We start from the raw sequence: 13,525 nt of genomic DNA on the forward strand, positions 1-13,525 counted from the left end.
AAACGATCAAATAATTTCTCGATTTAGATCCATGAAACATACGAAATTAATACTAATGAAGCGAAAAAATTATACCAAGTCAGTGGACAACTTCAATTTATTTTTAAACAAATATGAAATGTTGTTCACGAAGCAATTCAGTTATTTACAATAAATAATGTATATTTCTTAATATTCATGTGTAAAAGCCCGGAAAAGGGGCGTTAATTAATAAATAAATAAATAATATAACGAATTGTCAATAGATGTCTCCGTTGGTACCATTGATTTATCAATTCTTTTTTTCAAACCCAGGACAATATTTTAATACCAAGGTCTACTACTGTTATATTATGTTTAAGAAATTGATTGGATATACCTGTTGAAAGAGTGCCTTTATTTGATGGTATGAATCACATCTGCCCTGATCCTGTCCGAAACGTTGGCTAAAGAAGGACATAGCTCAACACGGCATAATACCCCAAAAAATACTATAATACTGTGAAAATCTCAAATCGTATCTGGTATGAATAAGTTTTTTTCAAGTAGGTAGTAGCATAAAAACAATATTACGAGATCCGTCGGTAAAAACAAGTAGATTTCTTCAATTCCTCTAGTATGAATAAATTATCTATTGTCCTACCCAATTTGAGAATGTCACTCGAAGACAATTCCTATTCTAAGGCGCGCTAAGCAAATTCCCTCAGGTTAATCCAATTACCAATCTGCAGTGAATTAAGTTTGACGTGAGTGTTATTAGAACGGAAGCGAAGACGTGAGACCTGATTGCAAATATTTAGGGGGACCTTAACCCGCGAGTTCCTACAGACGGAAACGTTGTAGATAGAAAATGGAGTATATCTTGTATTTTATGAGACAATGGAAGTTGTATATTTTCACTGACATCAGAAACTCGCATCTACGTGACATACGTATTTAAAAACCTTACTCTGTTAGCATGAATTCCTGTAGTTTCTCAATTCCGTAAGAAAAAATCAAATTGCAATGTATTTCACACTGGCTAGCCTACAATGTACCAACCTATTTATTATTATTGCATCACTTAGGTATATTATTATTTGAGCGTAAACTCCCTCACCAAAAATATTGTGAGCCTTGCCTCTTTATGGTGAGGAAATTATTTTTATTATTCTTTTCCTTATCACAGTGTAACGTGTCATACTTTATATTATTCTACATATATTAAATAAATAAAATTTAAAACATATTTTTCGGTTGTCTGTGATGATGTGTGTGATGTGAAATATTTCACGTAATGTGTAAAATCATTTACGTTCAATGAATTTTTTATTTTAAAATTTGATTTATTGAAACCAACCGATGAATTAGGTACCGAAATTATTATATTTTAATAATAATTCTATATTTAAAAAGTGTGTTTATTTTGTTTAAATATTTGACAGATCTAAATCTAAAGTTGAGTAATGGTGTCCATTTTTAATAGGCAATGATCCTGAGCCAATATTTTATAATTACTTTCAGCTTCACCTACAATTATCGTGGTTTATTTTTGACAATGTGTGATTTTTTTATAGCAGGTTCCGATTTTAGTTCAATGTACTAGGAAGCCTGGAAGTGATTATTTTTTTCCGTAAACATAATAAACGCAGAATCCACCCTTTTTAATTAATTTTTAAGGTGTAACTTTAGACAAATTATATCAATACATTTAGGTGATGGTTTTATAAAATCTAATACTTATTTTTTATGTAAATATCACACAGAAGTCTCAACTGCTTCCAACCATCTGGAGCCGGTGATGCTATGACATCCCCAGTTGGGGTATATTGCGAGGCTGAAGGTAGTGGGTAGGGGAAGGAGATGGGGAAGAGGATGGTGGGGATGATGGAATTTGCCACAAATATACATTATATTTTTAAATTTTGAAATAATACATCAATCAAATAAAATTTATTTGTGCACACCGGAATATGAACCCGCGACCATCGGCTTGCTAGTAAAGAGCCTTACCCCTCGACCACAGAGGCCTTTAATTTATTTATGAACGCCTATTACTTACTTACTACATTTACGAATTTTAGAAAAAAAAACAATTTTCTTGGTCATACCGTAATCACAAGTAATCAGTTCATAAAGAATTCTGTTAATATACTTGAAAACTTTGGTTACCTTTTATACCTTTTATTAAAAATATGAGACAATCAGGTGCACGAAAAACTAATAAAAACTAACGCGCATTTCACTTTTTTAAAGCAACGTAGAAAGACTAGTGAAGTTTACAAATAGATTGGCTAAACACACATCGATAAAAAATTTCAATGACTACATATAAAACCAATTTACACTTATTATTTTCGTGAAAGTGGGTACAAAATGTAGATTCCCATCTTGAAAGCTATCAAACTCGACGTTCGATTATTTCGCTGTGTCTTAAATAAACACAACAACAGTTTGGCCTAACTTAGGATGGATATAAAAACGTAGTAGAAAGGCAATAAAAAACCTATAAAATGGCAAGTTATACGTACGGTTGTTTAAGCCAATATCTATAGATTTCTTCAAAAATAAGCAAGCTTACTACGAGTAGAACCACTATTTGTGTTTACTCAAATTTATTTCGTGCTTTCCATTCACAATTCTCTATTATCAACCCATGTGTTCTAGCTGGGTAGTGTTTCGGTACGCTGAAAGTTTTATATTTGGTTTACTTTTATTACGAAAAACACATTTCTGCTGTCGCAAAGCTGTTCGTTTTACCCCCCATGTGAAAATCGTGTTCTGTCGGCTCAAAAAAATGTATTGCGTTCACTGCGTTTATTTACTTCACAACAAAAATTACACATTACCATACGTTCTTCCCACTAAAGTATTTGGCCATTAGGTACCTATTACACAATGTATGGGTTCACTTAACCCCTCACATACCCAATTTCTACCGATTTATAAAAAAAATCTCGCTAACTCTTTAAGTTCCAAAAAATTGTATTTAAGTATCTAATAAATAAAATAAATAAATTTAAAAAATTGTATAGGTAGATACGAAAAAAAGGATCAAATTTTGTTTCTCTTCCTAATTTCCTATGTCTTAATTTATTTAATTGAAACATCATACGTTAGCACTATAACTTTATCAAATTCAAGCATATCGTGCTAAAACTATAACTTGTTCATATTGAAACATCAAACGATAGTACTATAACTTGATCTAATTGAAGCATCTTACGCTACGCGGAAAAAACTTACTGATATAAAATATTGCTAATGTATCAAGAATCTCTTCAAATTATTCGTTTGTCGGTTGGAACGTGTTCCGATATATGAGGAATGTACAAAAAGTTTAATTTAAACAGTTTTTAACTAAATCAGCCATACTTATTTTTCTCCGTGTAGAACTATAACTATATCTAGTTGAAGTGTCGTACACTAGTAATATATTTCTGTTAAATTGAATCCTCATACGCTTGTAATATATTTCATTCAAATTGGAGCATCATATGCTAGTACTATAACTTTATCTAACTGAAGCATCATACGCTAGAACTATAACTTCATCTAACTGAAGCATCATACGCTGGTAATATATCAGTGCCAAATTGAAGCATCATACGCTAGTACTATAACTTCATCTAACTGAAGCATCATACGCTGGTAATATATCTGTGCCAAATTGAAGCATCATACGCTAGTACTATAACTTCATCTAACTGAAGCATCATACGCTGGTAATATATCTGTGCCAAGTTGAAGCATCATACGCTAGTATTACATTTCTTTCAAATTGGAGCATCATACGCTAGTAATATAACTTTATCTAATTGAAGCGTCATACGCTAGTACTATATCTCTTTCAAATTGAAGTATCATACGCTAGTCCTATAACTTTATCGAATTGGAGCATCTCACGCTAAAACTAAAACTTAATCAAATTGAAGCAACATACGCTAAAACTATAAGTTAAGTTAGTTATTGCACACTTCGAATAATTTATTTATCTCTAGCTGATTCTGTTGTATGGCATAACAGCTTGGGGATTTTCCTGTAAAACTAATATCGACCATGTTCAATCCGTGCAAAATTCATTGGTTAAATTATTAGCTGAAAAAAATTATACAAAGAACGGCATAATATTCCATACTTCAATCAGAGTGTCAAAATTTTTTCAGTGAGAGCAATTCTGTGGTGTAAAATTATAATTCAGCACCTCTTATACAATTCACTAAAGAACACTTGATTATAAAAAAACCCAGTTTTTTTATATAAACAGGCTAGAACACAATCATAATACTCGTTTTAACTTTAATGAAGGACCTATTGTACCTAAGCATACAAATAAATATGGACAAAGAACGTTAAACTATATGATTCCCAGTTGTTTTAATATGTTACCTGCTGAAATTAAAAACTGTGCCCAAAACAAACAATTGGGGAACTTACTGAAGACTTGGCTTACTGAAAGAATTCATTTGTATTTGCTTACAATGATATATTATTCTAAATACTTTTAAAAATTTTATTTATATTTTTCATAATTTTTCTTTTGCTATATTTTTTTCTGTAAATTTTTTGTTTTATACTTGTTTATAATTGTAAAAATGTAACTGTCAACTCACAATAATAAGATTTATAATGTAAAAAAAAACCCGTTAGACAAACTGCTAAAAAGCAGTTTATCGGTACTTTTTTGCCTTATATTTGTAAAGTGTGTAATATATAATAAAAATCTAAATCATGCATCGTACATCGTACGCTAGTAATACATACATCTTTATCGAGACCTATTACAGAAATTTTAACATAACATTGTTCCCGTGTTTCGTGTTATGTGGCTGAAGCAACATAGCTCCGACGTAAAGTGAAGTATTTTACGCCGCGTAGCAGACAGAGGGTCTCGTTAAACTTATTGCCACGCCCTGTCTAGTTTATTCTTGAGCAAAAACTATGTTAATCCCGGCACTTTACAAACCGTTAGCTTGCTACATAAATTGGATGAATAAAGTAAATCTACCACACGATATGAAGATTTTCTTAAGCCGGGCTAAATAATATTCTTTAAAGAAGATAATACTCTAAAGGTCTAAACGAAGCATGAAACAGAACACGACACAAAAAAATAAAAATAAATATGACAGTCTCAACTGGGAATCGATTTCTGTCTTACAGTTATATTTTGTAATTTTATATTCCCTACTTGTTATCTTTTTATTTTTCGGTATCATATTTCGTCTATATTTATTAGTACTATCTTCTTATTAGTTCCATGATAACTCAACACAGTGACAATTCAACGCACCTTTAAAAAGTGATATAAAGTCATTAGAAACGATGAATTTTTTTTTTAACCTAACCTACTTAACATGGTTAGTAAAGTTTTTGTTTCATCACTTTCCATGACTTTATATAACTTTTTAAAGATGTGATGAATTATCATTTTTATTTATTATTTTTTTGGTAAACTAATGTTTTTAAGACAAGATTTTTTTATGCATAGCACAAAGGGTAACAATTATTTTACAAGCAATAATTATTCGCCTGAAACACTCATCCACATTGAAAAATCTCCCGATAAAAGATACATTGGTGTCATGTATCTTTTATCAGGAGATTTTTCAATGTGGATGAGTGTTTCAGGCGAATAATTATTGCTTGTAAAATAATTGTTATCATTTTTATGATTTATCCGGTCACCCTTCTTATACAATGATATACTCCATTGATATAGGCTTCAAAAGTTATTAAAGAAAAGTTTTTCCAGTAAGAAAAACGAAAATAATATTAATTTGATGTGTGAGAAGGCAACACGAATTTGGAAACTGCTTAGAAATTGAATTATTCAGGATTTGTTGGCTTAAACCTTCAACTAGCCTCAGGTGGCTCGTATACTTTGGCAATTTAATTTATAAACTTTGTGAGAACTGAAGACCAAAATCAAACCATTGCCAAGTTTAGTTGAAATGTCGCCCTGATTTGACACAATACGAACTTGTTTAGAGTTAGAGGTGACGTGTACTACCAATCATTGGCATGTCGTAACTTTAGTATTTATATAGCCACAAAGTTATTTGAAATTCAACTTTTTGTTCGAAAAAGAACGAAAATACAAAGAAAGATAACAGTAGGTACTGTGGTAAAAAGTTTTGGTTTTTTAAAAACATGTTTCCGCGTAACATAGAATTTATCACTCAAAGTTTTCTTGTATATTTCTCCAACCCTTTGTTTACAACCACAATAATAAGGTTTTGCACATAACATTGCCAAACATCGGAAGCTTAATGCAAAATACACAAATTTGTCCAAAATACCGAACACTTGGAAATACACGCAGCGCATCTATCGTATTGTACCCTTCAACCACATTTCAGATAGGCTCCTAAAGTGCCTTTCCTTTCTTTTACTACATACTTTGGTCCCGTTGGTATAGGTACCCATCAACGAAAGGACTTAATGTTGAAACGAGTGTGTGCCCCCGACATAGACATGGGACCATCCTTTAGGATGTTAGGTAATTGAATGTTGGTTCTTGATATCCCCATAATTTTCGAATGGGGTTATGAAAAATTCAAAGAATAAAGTGGTTGAAAATACCTAATTAATTACCCGACCCGCAAACCGCGTGAATTCATTCAACCTCAAGCGAGAATGGTTTTCTTTATAATTGAATAAAGGCCCACCGTTATTTGCAAACAATTTGCTTTTTTGTGCGAATGTGAAAGGCATCAAATTTATGAATTTTCATAAAAAAAGTCTTCAAATGCTTTATTATAATAATAATAAAAAATTATTTCAGAAAGTATGCCGGGATAATGCAATCAAATACATTCCGTATTTTTAAATAATGTCGAAAAATAATAATCCAAAGATATGCACAAAAAATGCGGAATTTAAGTAAAAAAAGATTTTTTTAAATATATATACTAAACATAAAAATGTGCGTAAGCAGCTGTTTATGGGGGTTATTTTTACATCTCCCGTCTCCGGAGGGTCATCAGGGGGGACTCCATCCAGGATCCAGGCAACCATGGCAGTTATGTTTGTGTTATTTGATTGGCTTAGTCTGCGCCATAAGCTTCCCATGTGGTGGCGGAGAAGCGCTCTGAAAGAGTGCACTCGTCCCTCTAGAAACATTTTCGTAGCGCTGCAATATCTAGGTAGGCGGAACAGTTGGCAATAAGGATTATTGTAAGCGACTTTTAGCTTGTGCCATTGGGATGCAGTGTAATCCACCCACTGTTAAAAATACCTAATTAATTTATGATGTCAGCTTTACGCATATATGTAACGATTTTACTTTATTCAATTTTCTTTCTCATCTCTATTTCCTTCATAATACAGTCAATTCCAATATTCTTCCAAGTATGCTCTCTTTTAAATGCATTCATTCACAGTGCTATCATTAAAATGTCATTGGAGTGCAGCAAACTAAATCAGCATGTGCACTGTTTCTCCGGTCTACTGTTTCCTAAACGCCCTATTTCATTGCACCGGATTGAAAGTGGATTTACATTGACAATACTAACTCACGTGTGTTGGTTTTCCTTCCGCGTGCCGCCGTCCATTTAATCCTGACCAACATTTTTTAAACCAATACACGTAGCAATGCAAATCCGAATTTCAGACTCATTTCAGTGGCTTTCAGATACAGCTTTACCGTTGCACTGGAGTGGCAAAATTCATCATTTTAAATTTAAATATTTTATTTAACTTCTTTTAATCTCTAACCCTCCTCATGTTATCATCATAAACCCATTGTTCTCTGCTCCTAATGAAATCAATTTATTTTTAACTGTTCGTACACGATGGATTTTAGTCAGTGATTCGTGGTTCTTACCTGATTATTATAATATCCCATGGTTTTTCAGGGGTCTGCGCTAGTTAATTCTTACAATATTATCTCTGTTCAGGTTCACATCAGGCCGTGTGGTCCTTCGAACAGTAAGGGCGAGCGAGGGTCAACCTAACTTCTACCCCTACCAGGCCACCGCGCAGGAAGAGGATGACATCTTCAGCCCTAGAGAGCCCAGCAGAACTCCCTCAAAAGACGACCTCACGCAATTCAGGTAAAAAATAACATGTCATGTCTTGGTGCCATTATAAGAAAATAAGTAATCCTTTAATACACAACCTTTTTTGGGTGATTAACTCTTCAGGCCTCCGAATATTTTGTCAGAAGGTCGGAGTATTTCCGCTTTGAAATAAAACCCAAATAAATGGAATATTTCTGAACGTATCCGAAAACGGAAAACTGTTTTAAAAGGTGATGAAACACGCTCACGTATTTTATTTTTATAAATAAACTAAAAAAATTAACTGCAAACGTGGATATATTTAAATGGCTCATTTTAGGTTTTTTTTAACTAAAATAATATTAAAAATACACTTATTTTTTTATGAAGAAAGACAAACATTCCCGGGTTACGAATAACCTGGCAATATTTGAAAATCTGCTACTACCACCACGGGAAGCGGAAAATGTTGCTTGTGTTGTGAGGTAGGACTTAGCCAGCCGAGGAATTGAACACGCTATGCCTGGGTGGGACCCAAACTCGATGTCTACTCAGCCACCGACCTATTACAATCTATTACAAACGTTGTCTCATAAGTTATTTTCAAATTTCGGTCGAAGCCTTTGGTGCATATTTTAATTATTTTCTGGTTAATTTCTAGATTGGAATAAAAAGCGTAGAGTTTTTTCTTTCTAACACCATTTAGATCATATTTCTCACCATAACAGTAAGGGAAACACAACAATTCCTGTTAGACCATACAAGTTGTTCCCAAAAGTGAACAAATTAGCCGAAGAGTTAATACCAAGCAAGGTGCTAGTTACATAATACATCGTCTATTTCAAAATACACGTCTGCGCGAACGCTACGTTGCTTGGTAACGCTGAAACCTTTGGCACAGAACTTTCAAACTAGATAACTAACTTACTCACTTTCTGAATCCGTCGAACTACTAGAGAAATTCTCATCTAATCAGATGGGAAAAAATGGGCAACACATCGCAGACATCGGCTTTTCCGTTGACTGTACGTCTTACATATCCTACGCACCTTATCAGCCGCGAACGTTTTAATTTACTTCACGTATTGTTTGTTAATTATGTCTGAAGTGTTATTTCAGATTCATTATATCCAAGTGTTTCAAAATGTTAAGCCCTACAAAATGTAAAAAAGAGATCAACTGCAAAGCGGTCCTCATTTCTAACATTGTTTAACCGTGTTTGTTTTCTTACTCCTTCTTGAGACAACGATTTAACGAGTATTGCAGTTTGCAGTGTCCATTATCACGTCTTTCTATCTAACCTTTTTCTTATTTCTGCATTGGCGGACCTAAATTCCTCCTATTTTCAGCATTATTTAGAAACTTTAAAGAACACTGAAAATAGCAAACACATAACGTAGGTATAATCCTACTTTGGGGATCTGGTAGTGAGACAATGAAAGATGATATTGTTGTGTGTGTCACAACGTTTATTGCGATTCAGTTGAGTTGCGCAGTTGCGAGATAACTGGGACCGATGATGACGATGACACCAGATGTAGACGGCGATGACGGCGAAGCGGTGGTCGAGGCGCGGGTCAGTGAGTCGACGCCACGTTGATGGAGACCGGACTCGTGAAGTCGTGGGGTTTCCGGGTACTCCAGTGTGAACATGGTAGCTGAAGGTGCGATGGACCTGTCGGCAGATGAGCGGGAGATGCAGGACGGTAAAGATGTCGCGGTGCCGAGGCGCAGACTGGCGAAGTGGTAGCAGGGTCTAGGCGCGTGAGATCAGCGCTGGCCAGGAACGATGGTCGGGGCCAGGGCGCTGATGAGATCCCAAAAATAAAATAAAAAAGTGGGTGTGTCAAGCCTACGCAAGACAGAAGTGAAACTTCTAGTTTCAGCTGATGCTTGGCGTGGCGCAGTTCGCTGGTGTCTGAGAGAGAGGAAAGAAGAGAAGAGAGAGAACGTTCGTGAGCGGCTCCCCCACCTCAACAAGGTTTCACTTCAAAAATGCCACAGCCGAGAATCGAACCTCGCTTAACTGATTGAAAGCCAACCACGCTGAGCACCAACTGTAAGCAAAGCCGCATAAATTGATTATATTATGTAGGTTCTGAAAATATGAGAGCTTGTTATGTTTTATAATGTTACCTACATCACACCCAAAATATAATATATTTTTAAAAATAATGTACAATGTACAGAAATAGAATCCCACACAAGATCGCGTAGTGCGCTCTAGCGAACGGATATTTTATCAGAGGGAGATAGTTTTAATTTTTTTTTCTGTAAATTATTACATATTATCAAAATAAATAAATTAATTAAATAAATGTAATACAATTATCATAATATACGGATTAGATAATAATTTTAATCCAACACAATAACGCAAAGCGCGCTCTAGCGGAGTAATGTTTTATCACAGTGAGATAAGTGTTTTTATTATTTTGCAATATTATTTTCTTTTAAAAAATGTTCTGACCTACTAAAAAATAAGATATTGAATGAAAAAGGCGTTAAAAACAAAAAAATAATGTGCGATGGCCGAGAATCGAACTCGGATCAACTGCTTGGAAGGCAACTATGCTGACCATTACACCACCAACGCCAGTTGTCGGGATGAGCTAAGAAGCATTTATATGTTACTTCAAAACTTTGACTAGATCAAATGAACTTTAATCGGTGGTGGGGGTACCCGCATTTTCGTTTCGGTCATGAGTCGGTTTTACTCCGGTCCTCGAAATTGCATGACGCGCGTAAAGAAGTTTCACTTCAAAAATAATAAGTCGTGGTCTGTGCAATGCCGGGTGTAGGTAAGCAGGTCCTGTAGCGGTGTGGTGAAGAAAGAGCGGGACGCGACTCGTGGGGAACCGGCGGTATGCAGTACGCGGCAGGCAGTCGCGGCGCTCGCTAGTTGGTTACTCGTAAAACTGCGTAGTAAAGTACTTCTGGGCGCGCCTCATTATATAGCCGCCCGGGTTATAATGAGGCGAATTTTCAGAACTGTAGGTAGGAACGCCGAACATTGGCATTGCGACTAGAGTGTTCCCGCTACAATGCGTTTTGTATGGGCGAGCCTTCTAGAAGATTCTCGTAGCATCGCTACACTACACTGATCAGGTCACGTAACTTTTCCAGCAATTTGGCCGATGTGGGTCCCTTCGGAGGCAGCTGCCAGATCCACGGCCCCCCGCCCTCGGAGCCCTCGGACTGTGAGGGGGCGGGCGGCGCGGGGGGCGGGGGTGGCGAGGAGGAGTGCTGCGCAGGGCCCGGCGCCCCTGGTGACTGCAGTCCCGTGCTGCGGCCCCCGGCTTTCCCCCACGCGCACTGCCCGCCCGCTGTGCACAGGACGTGCTTCTGCATCAGATTCATTGCGGAGCATACCAAGATGCTGGAAGACTCGACAAAGGTAAGATACTGTTGCGAATGGTTTTTAAGATAAATAACGCCTTCTTCACAATAAATCACTGTCTTTATCTAGACTAGGGTATGTAGCACGGTCGATCATTAAAGTTTTCATCGATAGTGTCGGTAACTTGTTCCTGAGCACAACTACAAATCGTTAACGTATAAACAACAGTTTACGTCGAATGGTTGAGAAAACTGGTTGTTCGATGGCGATCTGCACTCATCCTCGGAAACGATGACAAGTTACCGACAATATCGATAAAACCTTTATCGACCGATAGATTCCTCGACGCTGTTATAACCGGAAATGAGTGTGTAAGACATTCAGGAGATTAATGTTCGCTCTGTGACTCTCTCTGTTGGTGGAAACCTAGCTCCTAGCTCACCTTGGTTTTGAACTGGAGGGGCGAACCTACACACTAGAGACATGTCTTGAATATGCACTAGAGTCAACTATGCTACGTAGCTCGAACAATCATAGATAGTATTTAAAGAAAGTTCTATTTAAAATGTAGGCTTGCCGATTGTTTATTTGCTATCTCTCCATCTGTTATATATCCTAGAGCTAGAGTTAACAAACCAGTTGTGGGTTTAAATCTCCAATACGACTTGTTTTGTTACTTCGAGTGGGTATTTCGAAAACAATTACAAATTTAATGTAATCTATAAAAGCAAAGCAAAGACATGCGTTCTAATATTACGTAATTGTGTATGACGCTCGCTCAGCAATCCATGGTCATATTTAAAAGATCTGTAAATCAGCTACAAAAATTTTGGGTTTTGTCACACACAAATCAAAGGAGTTGACCAACTTTGCAGTTATATGGCAGCGTTACCTTGGCTTAGTTCTTAGCATTCTCGAGAGTGGATCTTAGGTACGGGGGCCAGACGACACCCTCTAGAAAATAAAGGTTGAGAAAAAACAATATAATTTTTTATGATACCTTTCTACATGAGAGTGTTCGGTTTCTAGCCATGGCTGTTTCCAACACTATTTATTTCGGGAATGCTGGGTATCTGCAGCCTTATTTCTAAAGGGGGTGTCGCATTACTGCAGAAAGCTTAAAAGTTTCTGAACCGTTTACTATCAATATCAGACATCCTGGCTTAAATAGGATTCCATATCCGCCAACACAGGCTTTTGATTCTTGCCAAGTGCAGCACTAACTTACCTATGGTGATGACCCTTGAAGACTTACTAGGTTAATTAACTGCCACGCAGTAAATATGGATATTTTACACATGTCCTACAACAATTTAACCATTAATCTGTACCTACGTGTAAACTTTTTTGTCCCATATGTAACCTTATAACCTTATATGTATTGGTTTTTGTACTGTTTTTTACAAAATAAGTAAATTACGTGCTACACCAATTTCAAATCTGTAGTGACAATAGAATCTTTGAGTAATAATTTTGAAAACTATTTAGGAAGCCATGAAGGAAGTTTCAAATTGGATGCACGTGTAAACTTTTGTACCGTGATATTAATACTAGTAGGGTATTTGGGAACTTGAGTTCGAAGATTTCCTTAAAAGCATTTAGCTTTCACCCTTTTCAATTTATTATAAAATCGAAATACATTTCTTTTACTTAGTGTAATCTGGTCAGTTTGGCGAGGTCGCCATTGATGACATTCTTATACATCCTACTTGCTACTTCACGAAACACAGCAGACTTGGACTTTATTTTTAATTCCAGGTAAAAGAAGACTGGAAATACGTGGCCATGGTGTTGGATCGCCTGTTCCTGTGGATCTTCACGTTGGCTGTCCTGGCGGGCACAGCTGGCATCATCCTGCAGGCACCCACCCTGTATGACGACCGTCTGCCCATAGACAAGAAATTCTCCGAGTTTGCCACCACCACCGTGGTGCGCTGCCCGCCACAATAACAACCGCCAATCTTTCTCAATCTCTATGGATATGTTTTTCAAATTTGGAACTCTTACAATGTTGACAGTTTATCAACCAACTCGAATTAAAATATAATAGGTAAATATTAAATAGAGAAAATGTTAAATTAGAGTAATACTATTCGTATGTTCATACTCATAGTTCTAATTTATAAGGTCAAATAATAAAATTTTATATTCTAGTAAAATTAACTTTTATAGCTTACGATGTTAACTTTCATACAAAAGTGTATATGTTTATCTTTATAGAAGA

At 35.9% G+C, this 13,525-nt stretch overlaps 1 protein-coding gene across 7 annotated transcripts in view; it reads left to right on the forward strand.

Moving 5' to 3' along the window:
- The window catches only part of LOC149423230 (acetylcholine receptor subunit alpha-like), a 502,266-nt gene extending 488,922 nt beyond the window's left edge, over positions 1–13,344 (forward strand). For 2 of the 7 annotated variants that reach the window (XM_089632595.1, XM_089632596.1), the window contains exons 8-11: positions 7,860–8,015; positions 11,088–11,161; positions 11,216–11,358; positions 13,060–13,344. In XM_089632595.1, the coding sequence (XP_089488721.1) occupies positions 7,860–8,015; positions 11,088–11,161; positions 11,216–11,358; positions 13,060–13,251 (565 nt within the window). In that variant the 3' untranslated portion in view covers positions 13,252–13,344. Of the gene's footprint in view, positions 1–7,859; positions 8,016–11,069; positions 11,359–13,059 lie in introns of all 7 variants that reach the window. The other 5 variants (XM_089632590.1, XM_089632593.1, XM_089632592.1 and 2 more) reach the window with 3 other exon arrangements.
- The last annotated feature ends 181 nt before the right edge of the window (positions 13,345–13,525 follow it).

The sequence above is a fragment of the Hesperophylax consimilis genome, chromosome 6 (genome assembly GCF_061612785.1).
Source record: "Hesperophylax consimilis isolate HC1 chromosome 6, BYU_Hcon_1.0, whole genome shotgun sequence".
Taxonomy (NCBI): domain Eukaryota; kingdom Metazoa; phylum Arthropoda; class Insecta; order Trichoptera; family Limnephilidae; genus Hesperophylax; species Hesperophylax consimilis.